Raw genomic sequence first — 19,216 nt, forward strand, 5'->3', positions numbered from 1 at the left:
TTGCCTATTGATGATCTGCCTTTGAATTCTTTGTCCTTGGTTATGTTCTTGGTTGACTTTCAAACTTACGATTTTTTCAACAATGAGAAAGATTGAACTAGAAGGTCTCTGATAATTGAGGGGGGAGTTACACATGGATACGTATTCGTGTTCTAGGATTTTATTGTAACTAAGATAATAATAAAGGGAGAAAAAATTGTAGGGAAAAGTAATCTTTTATTTAACTGGCTGACATATATTAATTTTACAAGTGAAATATCAAGAAAACTGTTTGAAAAATTTTTACTGAACAGAACATCAAAAGATCTCTTTTCTTGTTTGTACAACTCCTATATTAATCTTGATTGTACAGGCAGCAAGTAGTAATTGTATCCTGTTGTGTGTAATACACATCTCTACAGTGTGAGTAGGCTGTAGAAAAGAAAAAAGTTCTGTGGAACTGCCTCAAAAAGAAAATGATAAATGTCACATCTGTTATTTGGGGTTTTTTTGCATAACGTAATTAGCAGAGGTGGATGGAAAAGTTTTAAGGGATAAGATTGGCATCAGATGCCAATGTACATTTTCCTCCAACAACAAAATGAAGATTTCAAAACTAGTTTACAGAGGCAAATAGTTAAGGTGAAACATTTAGTTTATTTAATAAAAAATTAGTGCTTTGGAGATGAAAGTAGTGATATTCTAAAGAAGTGTTCAACGGCTCAATGTGTTCTATTTATTGCCTGCAAATTCACAGTTACATGTAATGAAAAAAGGTGTATGAAACCCTAATTGCCAATAGTTGCTTTACATTTTTCGTATTGCCATAAAACAAAGGTTCTTTTCTTTTAGTGTATTTCTTTTCTTTGCATTGTATTTCACAAGCGTCCTTGAACTATATTGAAAAATATATCTGTGTCTAATATTTCTTTATTATTGTTTTGCTTTCAGTTGATGGTTGCATTGACTGGTCAGTGGATCTCAAGACATACATGGCTTTGGCAGGTGAACCAGTCCGAGTGAAATGTGCCCTTTTCTACAGCTATATCAGAACTAATTATAGCATGGCCCAAAGCACAGGTCTTAGGCTTATGTGGTACAAAAACAAAGGAGATTTAGAAGAACCCATTATATTTTCCGAAGTTAGGATGAGCAAGGATGAAGATTCCATATGGTTTCACTCGGTTGAGTTGCAAGACAGTGGTTTCTACACATGTGTTCTAAGGTGGGTATTGTGTTAAAGTCTAAGTAAGAATGTATGGATTGTCTTGGTTAAAAATATGTTTAATTTTAGCTATCAGGATCGAGATATTCATCCAGCTAATATATAATCATTTTTATTCTCATAATTATATATGTCACATAATGCTTTGTCTCAAAATTAGTTTCCCTAGTAATTACAGTTACCTTGTCCAATAGCTGTAATTAATGTGCTTTCACTTAATTACTTCTTTTTTTTAAGTCCAACATTTGCAAATTCTCAATTTGCCATAAATCTTCAGAACTTGATACTTCTTAAATCGTGAAGTATTTTGGTTAAGTAATGTTCTCTTTCAAATCCTCTGAGTTATTCGAGAGTTACAGTTTGAATTATTCTGATGGGGTTAGGCCATGGGGAGTTACAGTTCTGTCTGGTTTTGAAGAAATGTGTATTTTAATATACAGTTATGATTTGTCATAAATTTGAGCAGACCTCGTTTGGTAAGGCACCAAAATGCATGTCTCAGAAGTATTTTGGAACTGTTGGATGAGCCTTAAATTAAACATGTGCTGGAGCTCGTGATTTCCATCATGTGGATGTTGATGTCAGCTCTATGCCTAAAACAAGAAGATAAAAAAAGTAGAATTCTTTAAGAATGAATGAATAAATATTCCTTAAATGATCCAGTTCTGAATTAAACGGAGTTTGCAGATACTTTTTATGATTTGGTTTTAAACTGTTTAGTTTCAGAGAACGAAGCTTGCATCATCCTTCTCTGCTGTTCCATACTGAAATTAAACATGTTTGATGAATTTAATATCAAATATTGCAGTAAAATAACAGCACTGTTCAGAACCCAGAATTTGCTCTCTCTCCATCTCTGTTGACTTGCTGTCTCAGCTGCCTCAGACCATTTTGATCCCGAGGAACGCTACTGAAATCAAAGATTGTGCTGTGGGGCCTGGTGGTTCTACTGGGCACCAATGTCCAGTTTAAATATCAGATGCATCTGCCAAACTTACCATTAAGTCTGTGTGGCAGCCTTTGGAGTTATTCTTTTATTAGCTACTCTGTCACAGGTTGGGTGTGCTGTGAACTCCTTGATTTTGAAATGTTACGGTGAGATGGTGATTTACATGTCTCGAGGGAGCTGTCCTTTTTTCATGAGAAGTCACTGTTGTGATAATCAAGTTACTAGTTTAATACTCTGAATATTTTTATGCAAATCCTTTGTGAACAATGAAGAATTGATCTTGGATCAAATTCTGGGACGTACTTTTTTCCAGGAAATTTCAAAACTCTGCTCATTTACATGACAAAGTAGTTTTGGTAACAAATGGGCAAGTTCTTGAATAATTCGTGGCTTCTCCTCATTGTCAGCTAAAAACTATATGACATGCTTCTTGGAAGGCATTATACAGCAACAAGATCTTCCTTGTCAGTTATGCAGTTTTCCTGCTTTGACTAGAACTTTCTTATATAATTACAGATATTTTTGCCTTTTTCATATTTATGTCAGAGTGCAGAATATAATGTGTGTTGGTTGCAGATAAAAGACTATATTTCTTCCTTTACTGAATTATTTTTTCTTCCAAAAATGGGGTAACGTATCCTTGCTGTTACTGTTTATGAAACCCTGGGTGGCTTAAAATAGCAGACAAAATAGCAATAGTAATTGATTTTAATATCATTAAAATTGAGCTAGATGTTATGTTCTGAAATGATGATCACACTTTTGTGGGAGACTATCCACATCATTGACTGTGTAATTTCAGCCTTATTAATCCATTTTTTGGAGGGGGATAAGCAGATGTTTGCGTTTTAGTCATTAACCAGGATCACCTACTTTATGAGAATTAAGAGGTCACAAATGAGAGCAGTAATTTTAGAATATGATTTTATTTTCTAGAAGCATTAACAGTTTCTGTTACAAATGCTGTCTTTTGTAGACTGAGTGAACAGAGATAGAACTCGATGCACTGGAAATGTGCCCATCAGTGTGCAACACTGGGTTTAGGGTTGCATGCATAGTTGAATCTTTTGGTTTGGTAGCTGAAAGAAAAAAATTGGGGAGAAAAATGCTTTTGATTCAAGATAAATTTAAAACTTCTGCAGTGTTTCTCAAGAAAGAAGTTTTCATTTAGGTTCTCTAAGAGAAAATCAGGATCAATTCAATTCTGAATTGATGTCTTTCTAGCCGCTCTCTAAGGATGGGTGAAGCCCTGGTGCAATTTCCCGTGCTATCCAAAGGGTCACGTCCCACATTGCATGTCCCAGTGGCCAGGCTGTGCTGAGTTCCACTACTTCAAGTCTCTTGCCTTAGAACTGTTTTGTCTGTTATTTGTACTTGTCTTTGCAAAAGTGTGCAAAGTGAGATTGTTGGATGTGGTGCTAAGACCAAGGGGAGACAAGGGATCCTTGTCCCAGAAGCAGTTTATGGCTTGAAAGAAAGGACAGTCTCAAACTGTGAAGATCTTTTCTGATAAAAGGGAATTGAACACCAAGGCTTTTCAGTAAGTTGTACATAAAGGATATCTCAGGCAATAGTGAGAGCTTTGCTAATTCACTCTCCCCCAACTTGTTACTTTTTTCCCAGTCAACACAACATGACACATAAAAAACTGTATGGGGAAAATATCAACTGCACTTTTCACTGAATTTCTTATTTGTTGAGTGTCTTCACAATTCTATAAGAAACCCCAAACCTATTTTTCAAGAAGCTGCATCATCTGCTTGCTCATGTGTGCTTGTAGGATCAAGGCATGAGTATCAGTGAAGCAATTGGAAGGAATTTTTTAGAAGTTGGTTGAAAAGGGTGTGTATGAGCAGGTGAAGGAGAGGCTGATATGACAGTGATTTGGAGATGGGTAAAAATTAAATGTGTCAGTTAATTCTTTCTTATACACAATTGTCATCTCAATAATCATAATGTCTGTTTTGTAAAAGAACCTGTAATACTGAATAAAATTAAGGAGTATTAGACCAACCATAATAAGAGGTTGCTTCTCCAGGCTGAAAAGGTCTGATATCATAATTTAAATGTTTCCTCTCCTTTATTAACCAGTTAGACATTGTTGCTTAGACAGATGTGGGGGTGTGTGTACAATAGGAGGAAGTTATTGTTGCATTAAAACCTACTTCTCCCTTCTCACAATACATTTTAGCATTGAGCTGACACTCAAATGCAAACCAAATTGTGGTATTTTTCTCCAGTGTTAAGCATGGATGTAACATATTAAAGGGTCCTAATTCTGCAAGGACTTTTAAGGAAGTGGAGAGTTGAGCTGTGTTAGCTAATCCATATAAATTCCATGAATCTGCTTTGTTCTTGGGTGTCTTTTCTGTGTAAAATCAGAGATTTGGATAAATCTGTTTTTCACTGCATCATTGGTATCATGACTTTACTGCCCAATAGGGAAATGCTGTGTTCTGGAGGTCTCTTTGCAGTACAGGCCCTGGATATACCATTAATCTTCCAGCACCCAGCAATGCTACTTTCAGATAAAGCTGTCAACATATCTTTTACAGAGGTTTGATGTTCTGGGGTGTTCCCATCAGCACTCTGGATCACAGCTTCTTCACTGAAGCATTCAGAGATAAGCACTCCAAAACCAAACATGGAAACTCAACCAGATCTAAATGCAGAACTTTAGGGTGGCCCTAAAGTTCTGAGTATGTAGGACAGTCATTTGCCAGATCACGTGCTACTTTTTCTCTCTGAACAAATACATCTGTTTTTCTGTGTTAAAAGCCTGTTTTTTAAGAGGGAACAAAAACTGGGACAACTTAAATCTTAACCTGGTAAAAGAAGAGAAGATAAGATGGGGAAGAAATCTCAGCAAGTTTAGCCCAAATTTGCCCTCATCAAGGGACTGCTCCTGGAAACCTTTCTTCTAACTAGTCCCAGCTCCAAGAGAAACTCTAGTGAGCATTTAAAGAATAAAACCAGTAAGAGTAAAAATATTAGTGCACATTTGCTGTTAATTAACTGTTGGTGAAATAAAATAACTCAATTCCCATAATGTCAATCAGGAGGGTAGAAAGTCTGGGCCTTCAGTGGGTGCAGGAAAGCAGGGGGTGGAGGTTTGTGGTTCACCAGACTGGCTGATGGAGCTAAGCCTTGATTTTTGTACAGGATGCAGAATAAAAAGGGAGTGAGGGCCTTGAATGCCTATGAGGGAATAAGTTTGCAGATCTTTAATACCAGCATTTGATGCCAGAGAACTGCCGACAAATCAAGTTAGGAAATCTGTGTATCCTTTTTCCCTTTACTGTGTCCCTGTCTGCACAGTTCTTAATGGAGAGCAGCATTGGTATGGACATGCACAGAAGAATTGAGCCTTTGCTGAGCCATTGGTGAAATACTGAGATATTACTTTCTGAGCAGTAATAAAATAGACCAATAGTAGATTTTAAGCCTTCTGGCTTCTGAATGTCTGTGGAGCACATGACCAGCAACTCCAAATCAGATTTAGGCAGCCTGGAGGGCTGGCAGTAAAACTTCATCTGTGGCACAACCTCTGTGCTCTCACTTCAGAGGGTGTTAGGGGGAGCTGAGGGGCTTGTTTCAGATGCCTACAATCTGGACTGCAGAATGCACCCATCATCCCAGGAAAAGCTGCACCATTTTCTGAGTGCTGAATGTCTGGGTTTGGACACAAAGAAAGGCCAAACAAGAATGTTGAACTAAATCACGATGTAAAAATCTGCAGGGGTAAGGTTGCTTTCCTGCAGCCATCTCTCATGGTTTTTGCAATATGTGTTTTAATACAGTTGTTAATTTTGTTGGTGGCAATACAGACTGTTTCATTTTCACTTGCTTTGGCTTTATTCAGTGCTAACCTGCTCATGACAAAGGTGATTTTGTATCTCAAATCCCTTTCAGTTGCAGTGTTGTAGTTCCAGTGGTCCCAGGCATGTCTATAGAAGCAGTTACATCTCACATTTGGAGCAACTGCATTCAGCACAGGCTTCCCAGGCTCTGTGTGACACTAACATTAAATGTCACACATTAAAAGTGTGTGACATTTGCCACAATAAAATTGACTGATTCTGTATAAACAAAATCCCTGTGAGATATGGAATTCAATACTTCAATTCAGTGCTAGAGCAGATACATTATAGTCAGTATGATTCATGATAAAATAAAAATTTTTGAGTTTTTATCACTGAGATATAATGTTTTTGGCATTATCAAAATGCAGGGGAAAGTAGAATCAGAATGCTTCTACTTTTGTATCTAAAATTGTGTATAGACTGATGGTGCTCCTGCAAATCATTTTGATGACACTGTCTTTATTGAGAGAAATCAGTTCTATCTATTCTTTGCAGAAAAACAAAGATTTGTTTCTTTTCCCTGGTGATATGTATATTTCCGCTCACTCACCCTCCTTCTCTAAAACTTTAAAAGAGAAATTATTCATCCTCTGTCTTTCTGAAAGCCAATGTTTACTGTTGATGAGAAGCTGCAAGAACAGTCAGGGCTTCAGGCAGAAATGCCCGTGTTGCTCTGTGGTTGGAGGGCGTCCAGTGACTTCCCTGTTGCGGCAGCATGTACAAGGATGAGAATATTGTGTATCCTTCAGTTTTCCTAATAGTGAAATCCCAGCTTTAGATACCTTTAACATGACTGACATTACTTTGCAGCCTGTACAGATTGTCATAGCGAAAGCTCCCTGTGCTGCAGTGCCTCACTGGCGTTTCAGTTCACTGTCACTGGTTGCTTGTGAAGAAGGGCCTTCCCTGGTGGGCTTCCAGCCTTGCCTAGGGGAGAGAAAGGATGCAAAGTGGAGGAACTGCTTCCTCATGCAGTCCACTCTGCATGCAGGAGACCTGCTGCCAAGATATTGTTCAGCCCTCCTCAGCCACCTCCTCTCCAACACATCAGGGAGTTTATATTTCTCTTTTGTTCTCCACATAACAATGGGGGAGAATGTGCTCCTCCTGTTGGAACCCACGTTGAGCCAGCTGTGACTATAACATGTCAGTAGACAATGTTTTCTGTGTCCTGTGAGTGGACAGACACTTGGAAGGTTTCCTGAGGAAATCCATCATTCCCAAAGTACAAGGTGACAGAACCATAGGGAGTTAAGCTAATATTTGGTGAGTGATCCTGGAAGATAATTTCTTCTTTTCTGGCCACCACTTAAGGGAATACACAGCCAGGAGGACTCAGTTGCAGGACTCAAACAGCTTTGGTTTCAAATTGACATGAGGACAACTTCATGGTTCTTCATGATAGCATTCTGTGTACACCCTATGAGACAATAACTGATCCACTGGTTTACGTGCTCAATTGCCCACACACAAACAGAGCAGGACTTGCCTTTCAACATTGCATCTACAAAACTGGACTTAGATGCAGGATGTGCTCCACAAGTTTTATTCCCCAAGGCAATGAAATCAGTGAGATTTAGCAAAGCAGACAAGTCTGATGGGTGTCCTGAATGCAACTTTTGTTTTGTGTGCTAGGTGTCCAATGAAAAAAAGCATAGAGGAGTAAATACAGGAATTCACACTCTGTGTGGTTTGGAAGACATAGAAGAGAACGTGTTCAGTGCTCTCAGAAACAGAGTATTGCAAATGCAAAATTATTGGAAGGGGATTTCTTAGTACTGTCCTGGGAGCAGTTGTTCCTGTGCCTCAGATTTATGTCATTTGTAATGGGGCTTTTCAGTAAGACAATATAATTTAACAGTAATATCCAGAGTTCTAATACAAAAGTGTTAGGAAATAAATGAAAAGGGCTTAGTCATTTGCAGTAGCAAACTTTAGAGTAACTCGCTGCGTTGTAATTCTTAAGGGCAAGGAAGAAATTTTCCCTGAGAGCAAACCCAACCAATTACAGGATTTCTTCTACTGGAACAGGATGTGCTGAAGCTGAGAGAGACCACATGGATTGTGATATGCTGAGATAGCATGGTGTTCTTTTAGCTTCTGCATTTCAATTGTGTTCTGCATTATATTTTCACATATTCATTTCTAACATTTAATAACTAACATTAATGAAGACTTAAAAAAAAATCCAACCCAAAAACAAGGGACACCATTGGCCTGTGTGATTCAACTTAAATGTTAGGAGATTTTCTCTTTTTGCCTGAGTAGCTCCTGCTGGAATGACTGACTAGTGATTTGCTTTTGAATTGCTTCTGTCACGAGGCAGAGGTCATCAGGACAAGTGCATGCATTTGTGAAGGCAACCAGAAAAGAAATAGCTCCTCCTGACCCATAACCATGTACAAATCAGGCTGGCTGTCACTTACCATTCTCAGAGAGACTTAAAAAGCGTGATACTACAGATTAGCCCCGAATTTTCAGATCACGGCCTTGCTCTTACAGGCTGTATCACTGGCTGTAGTAGGAACACCCTGACATTTTTGTGTCACATTTCACTCTTAATAAGGATGTGAGCTGAAATCCAACTTAAACTTAGATCTAAGCTTTGGTGGGAGAGACCCAACCGTGAGCAGCTCTACCCAACTGCCCTATCCAAACATCTTTTCTTCTCCATCCCAGTATCTAAGAAGCGTGAAGATTCTCTAAAAGGAGCTAAACTCACAGTGAGGATTAGAGGTCTTGCTTTTAAGTGCCTCTGGTGAGAACTATACTGTTGATGTTTAACTTGAGGAGACATCCCTGGATATCTGTTTTTCAAGCTGTCATTAATGTGAGCTTTTTAAAATTACCTTTCAGTGACTTTGCTCAGGTCTTTCTTTTGAAGAGTAATGGGAAAGCCTTTCTTCACTGTAAAACATGGGCCTCTGGGACATCTAGTGTGTTTTAGTCAAGCTCAAATTGTCTTGTTTTTAGTGAGTCTTGTGTAGAGATTGAATCTTAGGAGAAAAGAAGTGCAGAAAGAATAAAAATTCTTCATGAGTGATGGATTAGCTCTGCACAAATACTTTTTCTACTTGAAGGGAATGCAGCCTTGAATGGTAGCTCTGTCTGGATTCACAACCCAGGTCTCTGTTGGAGGATCAAAGGAAGTAGAGATAATATAATGTTGGATTTGTAACATCGTTCTGTTGTAGTACTTCTGAGATCATACTTCCATGATGTTATTTTCATTTACTAGGAGGATCTTGAATCAAACACTAAATAAAGGTAACGTGGGATTAGGATTTCTCCTTAGCAGGCACAGGAGCTAGTATTAGAATTACTGTTATAACAGCAACGAGCAAGCAAAAAACAGGACAGGAGTGTTTGGAGCTGTACCAAGGCCAGGTACCACACATGTGAGCTGCAGAATCACTGCACCTCATGGCCTGTGATTGAGGGAGCAACTACAGCAGTGCCAGCCATCTGTTAAATTGTTCTACTCAGATGTTGCTCTTTCACTTGACAAACTGATAAGAATTAAAAATCCAAAAACTTTGAAGGGTCTGTGATTTGTAACCTCCAACAGTCACTTTCTCCATGTTCAGGAAACTGATCTTTTCCAGACAATAACCTCAAACATGTAGCAGTGGTAGTCACTGAGAAATAAGTTAGCACTTGAAGGAAACCTTGGAAGAGTAAGTAATAATCCATTTGTTTTTAAGATGTTACGTTTTTGTGATCTAAAAAATACAATGGTAACAAATAACTCGTTTTTCTTTAAGGCGATCACCAAACCATGACCTTGGTAACCATTATGTGAAGTGTAAAATTTGGACAGGAATAAATTTATAAAACTCTCATGAAGAGAGAGGAAAACAATCAAATGCTCAATTAAGTCTGAAAGCTGATAACACAGCACATTTATAGAGCAGCCAGTAGTGGATCTGGGCATGCATTAATGCTGTGAACCTTCAGATGGACAAAGACAGTTGGTGGTGTAGTTATTGCTGTTACTGTTCTAACTCAAAATGAGCAAAGAGGAATGTATGTGCTGGTTTATACAGTCCTTCAGTTAGTGAGCCAATAAAAATGTCATTAAAACAGCCAGAGTGTTAAGGTACACGGAGAGAGATCTAAGCCTGAGCTGTGCTGTCTCCTGAGCACTGCTTTGATAAATACACTTTCCAGCTTTTGGATCTACCCTCAAAGTATTAGAATGTAATAAAAACCAAGTGCAATGAAAAATTAACCTGCAAGGGAGAAAATCCCATTGTGAATCCCTTTGTATAAATGTGCAATTCAAATTTGGGTGGGGTTTTTCAATCTAGAAGATATAAAATATTCAACCCCTTTTCTGCCTCCTTTCTCTTTATAAGAAAATGAATAAATGGGGGTGGGGGGAGATTCTGTGTATACTAGAGCCAAAATTGTTTTGCTTGACTCTTTTAACAAACACCCTCACTTAGCAGAAACACAAATGCCAAAAAACTTTTTTTCCAAAGCTGTGAATATTTCCTCTGATTTTAATTCAGCCTTAGGGCTGATGAATTGTCTTGAATCCAAAACAAGATGAAAAATAATTTAGGGATTGACACTCCAATTTCAAATATCCTTCTTATCCATTTCTTTACATCATCCCTTTTTCCCTCTTGCCTTTACTTCCAAGCCAAACTCACAGTTTTGCTTGCTTTTGTTTTGAGACCTGTTAAACTCCCTTGGTTTTCCCTGGGGTTTTCTGTTGGATTTGGAGCTGGCTTCAGTTTGTGGTTCAGTGCCAGTTCCAAGTGGCCTGGGGATTACAGATGCCTTGCCACCAAAACAAAGGAATCTGCTTTGTGAACTCTGGCAGAGCGAAACCCATCCTATTTCCAGTCAAGGGAGTAGGCCCAGTGTGTAACTAGTCCCTTGAAAAAGAGAATTACAGATCTTAGTTTCAGTGTGAAAATATAAGACAATTTTTTTTCTTTGTACTGTGGAGTGATTCTTTCTTTTCTTCCCTCTTCCTGTTCCCCATATGACCACTGCTACCTCTTGTAGAAATGGAATCCATTGGAAATCAACTCCTGTGGAAAGCGAATGGTTTGGCAACCTTTCAAAAAAGACAGATTATCAAAAAATGCACTTTCAGACTCATAGGTTATTTCCTTTGCATGTATGTGCAAAAGGTTCTGCAGCCTGACAGGTTAATTTGGGTTCATATATTCTCTACTGAGAAACAACTCTTCTTGTCTGGCCTTGCAATACTAAGATCATCACTGGAAGCCCTCCAGCATCTTCCTCATCCACATGGGAGATACTTCCTTTTTATTCCTTTTGGCCACTGATTCTGACAGCAGAACCCAGGTTACTAGCCTTGATTTTGTTATCTACTGTTCTTTTTGTGTCCAGCTTTCCTCATTAAATATGAACATACAACTGTATATATATATAATATATATATATTATATATGTAACAAGTAATGGCCCTGAGATTGCCTCAATTGGTTAGAACATGGTGCTAATATTGCCAGGGGAGATTGCCTCAATTGGTTAGAATATGGTGCTAATTTTGCCAGGGGAGATTGCCTCAGTTGGTTAGTACATGGTGCTAATATTGCCAGGGTCATGGGTTTGATCCCTTTATGGGCCATTCACTTAAGAACTGGACTTGTGGGTCCCTTCCAGCTCAGAATATTCTGTGACTCAGAACCTTTCCTGTCAGCCAGAGACTGCTGGGAGCACTGACCTCCCTCACCAAGCTCCATGACCATGTACTGAAAACAAAAGTGGATCCTCCTTTTTATAATTCATAGGCCATCTGTTTAGCTTTTAAAAGAAGAAAAACAAAAACCATAGGATTCACACTAGTTAAACTCCACATCTTTACCAAAAAAAAAAAAAAAGACCCTTAACCATAAACAACTTAAATGCAACTCATGAATGAGAGCCCTTGTGTTCACAGAGGTCCTGAAAACAATTGGAAAGAAAGAACTGAATGCATCTCACCACAGCAGCTCTATGGGCTTCTGTACTGATCCTCTTTGTGATCCCCCTTCCTGAGTTCTCCCTCCAGCTGTCACCTTCTAGAGAGCCCCTTTATGCTCCAGACCCCACAAGGAAGGGAAGACAACAAGAAAAAGTCAGCACAGATGCATCACCTTCTCAGAGGACTGAGCGATGAAATCCTTACAACTGAGGAACAGCTCGCCCAGCACGGGGTGGAATGGCTCACAATTTCAACAACTTCAGCTCCCAGACTTCTGCCTCAAAAACTGAGAAAAACGGGCTGATCAAACTACTGCTTCCTTTTGCACATAGCTGCAATATAACTGTTATCCCAAGCTGACGAGATTAAAGGAAGGCTGCTGCTGCTTCAGTCACTGGAAAGTTGCCCTTTCCTGAATTACCAGCAGTAGCACTAACCTGAGTGGCTGGTGAAGAAGCATTCATAAAGCTTTCAAGTCTATTGCTGTTGGCTTAGTGAGGGCTTTCTTCATCATGAGCCTGAATAAATTTATTGTCTCGGTCATGGAGTGTGAACAAAAGTGATAGTACTCACCAGGCACTTAGTTTCCTCAATTCTACTCAGTTCTAATTGTAACTAATGAAAAGAATACTACATTTTTGGGTCCTGGTTCCAGGAAGCATTTTAAATAGAAGTAGCCTCCAGCGTTTTTCAAAATACAATCTAAATAATGCAAGATTGTTAGGAGAAAATACAGCACTATTAAATAGCACCAAGTAATGGACAACTGTTCAAAGTCATTATTCTTGATTAGCCTGGATCATTATCACTGAGCACATGTGACCTTACTTGCACTCAATAGTACTTATAGTCATTCAAGAAGGTTAAATAATCATTACTGATTAATTACTATTGATTATACTGAGTGGTTGTATCACATTCTGTGGATTTTCAGTGCAGGAAGCATTGAAACTCTCAAATACGTTTTGTTTTCTTCCTACAAGAAAGGTAACTCTTTTCAAAAGCCAGTTTAGGAGAAAGTTGACTTATGCTCCCTAAACCATATAAATATTTCTGAAAAGCCCACCCCAAATGATGGATTTTTTTCAGTCCAGAAAATTTTTCTTTCAGGTAAAATAATATATTTTGTGCAGTTTGTGAGGATGAGACTTTATATTATAACCTCTCAGCTGAAAGACATCATGGCAGCATGCAAAGTGAGCCTTTCCACTCAGAGGTGAGGGAATGGAGAAAATATCCACAAATTTTATTACATAAATGTACAAGTGGCATTTTGAGGAGAAGGGACTAGGATGGACAAACTGTGGTTCTGCCGAATATGTAGGACTAATGATGCTGAAAATGGGAGGTTTCTGAGACTGCCTGCTGATTTGCCTTGCAAATGCCTCTGTCTGCCAAAACCTGCTCATGGCACACCTTTGACAAGAACCCATTTACAGTGTTTTGTCAGCTCTTGTTTAGCATGAAGCTTCGAGCTGTGATGAAGTGTCCCTGTAGACCTTTTTATTTTATTCCCAACTACAGGCTCACCTGACAGAGTGAAATGTAGAAACGCTGCATAAGAAAAGATTTGTCATGGAGCATGTTGGATTTTTTTTTTAATTAAAAGCATTGTCCTGGGTCTAGTTGGAGGGAGTGAGCAGCCAGGGTCGTTAGCGTCAGGGTGAGACTGATGGATCACTTCCCAGGTGCACAGGGCACCCTCTTGTCTCAGCTAAATCAGTTTGCAGCAGAGCTGTGATGGAAGAGGCAGTGGCAAAGCCAAGATACCTCCCGCCAGAGCTCTCCACAGCTCGCTTCGATGGGAGTAACCACCCAGCACGACTGGTTTACTCCTGGCTTTTTTGGTTGTGGTGCAATCAGTTAAAATGACAAGATGATGCACGATGGGAGGAAGAGCCCCATTATATTGTGGGTTGTTCTCTGAGCCTGCCGTGGCACAGAGTGAGGGGCAGAGCTGGCAGCCTGGCCTGCAGCCATCCTGTGCAGAGTGCCAGTAACACCATGGCAAACACCGGTTTGGGGGGTTTATTGTGTGTCTGATAGCTCTGTTAAAGCTGCAAGGCTGAAGGAATTTAGTTTAATCCTGTTTTCCTGATTGTGCAGCATGGCAGCTGAGCTGGTTGTGTTTATTCTGCCCTGATATTAAGAAAAACTGGGCGTAGCAATCTGCTTCCTGGATTTAGCTGTCAGGGTTCTTTGGTGCCCTGGGCCCCAGCAGGCACTGAGTCCCTGTGGCCTGAGAGGGATTCTGGAGAGCTGATTTTCTGGACAGGAGCTGCATCCATGCTGCAGCAGGGAAATGTGAGAAGTAAGAGGTGACAGGGAGGAACAAACCACTCCCCATCCCCACCTCCTGCACCAGTCAGTGAGGGAAGGAGGGTAGAGGAGGAAAAAAAAAGATATGAGGGAAACATGTTTTAGTTTTTTTATCTTTCTTACTACCAACCTATTATAATTCACAATTAATTAAAATATTTTTTCCTAGTGAAGTCTGTTTTGCCTATGACAGTAATTTGTGAATGATCTCCTTGTCTTTATCTTGACCTGTGAGCTTTTTCATTTTATTTTCTCCTCTCCATCCTGTTGAGGGTGAGTGAGGGAGCAGCTGGAGGGGTGGCTGGCAGCTGGTCCAGGTCGACCCACCATAATATCATATGTTGTAGGATTTTGTACAGCAGTTCCTTCTAAGGGAGAAATCCTTCCTACATGATGTGGTTTAACACCCAGCTCATAACCCTTCTTCTCAAACATGCAGCACTGAGTACTAGGGTGAAATCTCCTGATGGTGGGAGAGAATGAGGGTGAGGAGGACTGTGTGGGACATGCAGAGGAAATGGGACAGTGTATCCTGGCTGATATTTGAGATGCCAACAGGTTCCTGTGTTCATAGACTTGCAAGCTTGAAAGAGCTGCTGTGCTGGGTTGGATCACTTGTCAACAAAATTTCTGCAAGGTTCTGCATAGTCTTCATAGTAAATCAGAAATGAGCCTTTACATTTTCTGTAATTCCTCTGTGTTGGAAAGATACAGCCTGACAGTCACTATTTGAATCTGTCACTCAAGTGTTTGTGAAGATGAGAGCTTAACAAAGAAACTTACTATGTTGAAACAAACACAGTAGAAAGAAGGTAGGATAAATGAAAACATCTTTCTGTTCCTGCAGAAACTCAACATATTGCATGAAGGTGTCCATGTCCTTGACGGTAGCTGAGAATGAATCTGGGCTTTGCTACAACAGCAAGATCAGATATCTGGAAAAATCAGAAGTCACTAAGAGANACAATCTCCTGTCCTGATATTGAGGATTACAAAACAGCCGGTCAAGAGCCAGATGTGGTGTGGTACAAGGTAACTATTGACAACTCATTGTTCTTGTGCTGAAAAGCACAAGCTAGTTAAATCCTAAATTTAACTACAAGCTAGTTAAATCCTAAATTTGGAGTGTTTGATTTGCCAACCTTAATAACATTCTTTAAAGACAGTTATCTTGTGTGAAGTAAGTAATACATGCAGAGCAGCAGTTTTTTTCCTCCTTAGCAGGTTGCGTCAGAAAAGAGCAATTATAAAAGTTGTCATTTATTTCTACTTTTTACAAAAATCTCACATGTTCTGTCTTGTAACAAAATGTGTGCCGTAGCCTACTGTTAGGGTAAACAAAATTTTCTTTCAGCCGTTGAAGCTCTTTCTCTCAGCATATGGGTGGATATCTTCAGTGCTGTTCGTACGTCAAATATATGTATTTAGTTAATCATAGATATCCTGTGTTGGAAGGGGCCCACAAGGATCATCAAGTCCAATTCCTGGCTCTGCAGAGGAAGTCTGAAATCTTGAAAAAAAGAGAGTACCAAAGAGAAGCTTCTTCTTGCCCTATCTGCCTAGGTATTGCTGAACACTAGATCACTGAAGATCTCATTTTCTGCAAGAACACACTGAAAAATAGTCTGGCAGGAATAATCTTCAGCTATCATGGAGCAGAAATCAGTCTAACTAAGATGCATGTGCAGGTCCACACCAGTGATGCTTTGTACTGACCAAGAAAGGGAATGGAAGGGTCTGTCCCATACACCCACACGTGTTGTCTGGGTTGCACACACAGATTGTGTGACACCGGGCTGGAGTGTGACAGCTGACTGACAAGTCATCACAGTGATTGAAATTGAACAGAATTGATGTGATCTGGTGATGATGGTGAAACAATCAAAGTTGACAACCTTTAGTCTGCCTTAATAACGAGAAGAGACATTAATGGGATAACCTCCTACATACACCTTCTTATCCATAATTAACAATAAGGTGCTATCAGTTTGGCTCTTAGAGAACATCTGTGTTATCTGGAAATGAGTCAGGAAGCTCAGCAGTGTGAAATGTCAATATTGATGTTATGCAGAAGGTATGTATGTCAGGTTGTCCGTTGAAACTTATTCCTGAACAGGGTTTTGGAAAAATATTCTAGAGAGTATCATGTTAAGAAGTCTCCTTACTCAAAAGCCCAGTTACTAGAAAATATATAATTACTTGGATTGCAAAATAATATGATGAATACTGGGGTAACCCCTACAAACCATGGTCAGGGAATTCAGACCATTCTGTGTGAGGCAACGTGAGTGACAAAAAGCAGGTCCCTTCCCCCAAACAATAGTGTACAGTGATACTCTGCTTATGATCTGACCCTTGCATCTGTTTCTAGTCATAGCACACTGGATCCTCAAGTTTTTCCCCTTTACCTTGAAGATTGAGTTTGATGTGTACATGAAGCCATCTTCTTGTGTAAATCTGCTCCAGAGGCACTGGGGGGCAATTCCTTTTCGTTATGCTGAAATACTTAGAGAAGATTTTCATCCAGGCGGGGAACATAAGTTGGCCGAAAGAGAACAGTAGATAAATAAATATAAGGAAGTCCTCGAGGTTCCTTCTTTATACCCTTGTCTGAAAAGAGAAACCCTTGTGTTCAGGAGAAACCTGCCAGTTTGTAGTCAGGGGGTTTGGACTTGTGACCTATGAAATACCATCAGACAGGACAGTCATGGTGCAAGCCCACTGTGTACAGGACTCACTCTGCTTTCCAAAAGGCTTCTCTGTGTTGAGGGATTAATGAATCTGAGCCAATAATTGCATCAATTTACAGGGAGTTAACTGTAATTTAAACATGCTCTTAATTATGCCTGAATAGATTTTCCCATGCACACCCAGTAAGTAATAAAACATTTGCTGTGAGGATTTGTTTTAACAGTGGTATGAACTTCACTTCTGGCTAGAATTACACTGCATGAAATATTTATTTTTAAGGATTTCCTCAATTAATGCCATTGATATACACGGAACTCTGTTATGCCTCTTAAAACTGTTTTGACAAGAAGTGTGAGGATTTTTTTGAAGTAAATGAATGTGTCAAGGCATGATTGAATGAATGGGATTTAAGAGTAAGAGCAGTTTCATGAAAAATCAACTGGCAGAGGAAAAAGGTATATTACATCTTGAATGTGGAGTCTTAATCCATTTCCATCATCTCTTTTCTACAACTGGGTTGAAGGAAGGGCTGTGAAAACAATCAAAATGTCAGGTGAAGGACAGGTAGTTGTTATCTACCCTAGAAAAATAGAGTTGTTGAGGTGCTGCCACTAACATTTCAAGGAAGAGAAACAGAGCATAATGGTGGACAACTTAATTACTGGGGAAAAAAAAACCCAAACATTTAAGATATCTAAGGAGAATAAATACGCTTGGAAAAGGAACTTTCAGATTCTTCTAGCGGGTAAATGTAGTGCAAAAGCAGAAAAGAACAATTAATTGGTTAAAGGCTTCAGTGAGACCCTAGAGCACTTTCCAGTACCTGAAGGGGCTTTATGAGAAGGCTGGAGAGGGACTTTTCACAAGGGCATGTAGTGACAGGACAAAAGGGAATGGCCTTAAACTGAAGGAGGGTAGATTCTAATGAAGTGTTAAGAAGTTCTTCCCTGTGAGGGTGGTGAGACACTGGCACAGGTTGACCAGAGAGGTTGTGGACTCCCCATCCCTGGAAGTGTTCAGCATCAAGTTGGATTGGGCTTAGAGCAACCTGGTCTAGTGGAAGGTGTTCCTGCCCATGACCGGGGGAGTTGGAACGAGTTGAACTGTAAAGTCCTTTCCAACCCCAGCTGTTCTGTGATTCTATGAAACGAGTCATACAATTGAGCACTTACCTTTTAGAGAAATTAGCACACCTCTGACAGTAAAATCTACATTGTTTTCCCAGTATGAAGACTAGTTAGAATTTTGTTTGTTTCTCAGCCGTTTTTGTTGCTAAAATGCAAATTGTTACGATTTTCCAGCTTCTCCCCTTTTTTGCTTTTAGTTTTGTGTATTAAATATATAAAAAAGCATTTTCAACATATTGTTATAAAGCCTGCATAGTTAGTAGAAGACAAATTAACTAGCTGAACTTTGGAAAAGAAAGGCTTATAAATAATTTTTAATATGAAGTATTCTAAGTAGATACAAAAAGAAATAATTAGGAAATCAGTGGTATAATTCAGCAGAACAGTTTCTCTCTGTAAAAACATAACAGCACATTGTTTGAGCTAAATCATTGATCTCTGTAGTAGTAAAGGTGTTGCCCTTCTTATTACAAACATGTAGTATATAAAAATATAAGGCATATAAAAATGTATCTTCCATCTCTTTGCTCCCTTATCTACTTTTAAAAATAAAGTAGAGAATATAAAACTGGTACCACATAATAGGGAATTTCAGTGCTGCACTAAAAGGTGCATATCTGAAATATGCTTACTTTGTGTGTTCTGGGAATTGTATTCCTTCTAAATTAGGATTGAAGAGAACAGAATCATATTCTTTGCCCAGTGTTCAAATTTAGTTACTCCAAGTAGGTGGTCGATGTACCTTTCAATAGACCTAAAATATTGAGCACAAATCAGAAAGGATTCAATGGCCTTTCCTGGCTCCGATCTGTGTCCAGCGTGATCTCAAGCGATGATAGTGCAATTTAGTAACAAAAATAAGCTCTGATTCTTTTTAACACAGCAGAGGGGATCTGGATTTAATCATTTCTATCACTGCTGTTAACTAAAGTTCACATGCGAGGCAAGATTACGCTGCCCTTACAGCTGTACTTTGGAAACAGAGATAACCTGATCACTCTGTTACCTGCAGTAGTATTGCACAACTTCAGAAATTGAAATCTGTCCACATTGTAACTGGATTTGGCCACCTAAGGATAGGGGTGATTCTTCGGTGCTCCATTTTCAAGTGCAAGG

At 39.3% G+C, this 19,216-nt stretch overlaps 1 protein-coding gene across 1 annotated transcript in view; it reads left to right on the forward strand.

Moving 5' to 3' along the window:
• Positions 1-19,216, forward strand: part of IL1RAPL2 (interleukin 1 receptor accessory protein like 2) — a 367,348-nt gene that overhangs the window by 181,461 nt on the left and 166,671 nt on the right. The window contains 3 exon segments of the mRNA XM_017819967.1: positions 931-1,204; positions 15,130-15,240; positions 15,242-15,314. Of these exon segments, the coding sequence (XP_017675456.1) occupies positions 931-1,204; positions 15,130-15,240; positions 15,242-15,314 (458 nt within the window).

Source organism: Lepidothrix coronata, unplaced genomic scaffold (assembly GCF_001604755.1).
Source record: "Lepidothrix coronata isolate B3197 unplaced genomic scaffold, Lepidothrix_coronata-1.0 Scaffold2, whole genome shotgun sequence".
Lineage (NCBI taxonomy): Eukaryota > Metazoa > Chordata > Aves > Passeriformes > Pipridae > Lepidothrix > Lepidothrix coronata.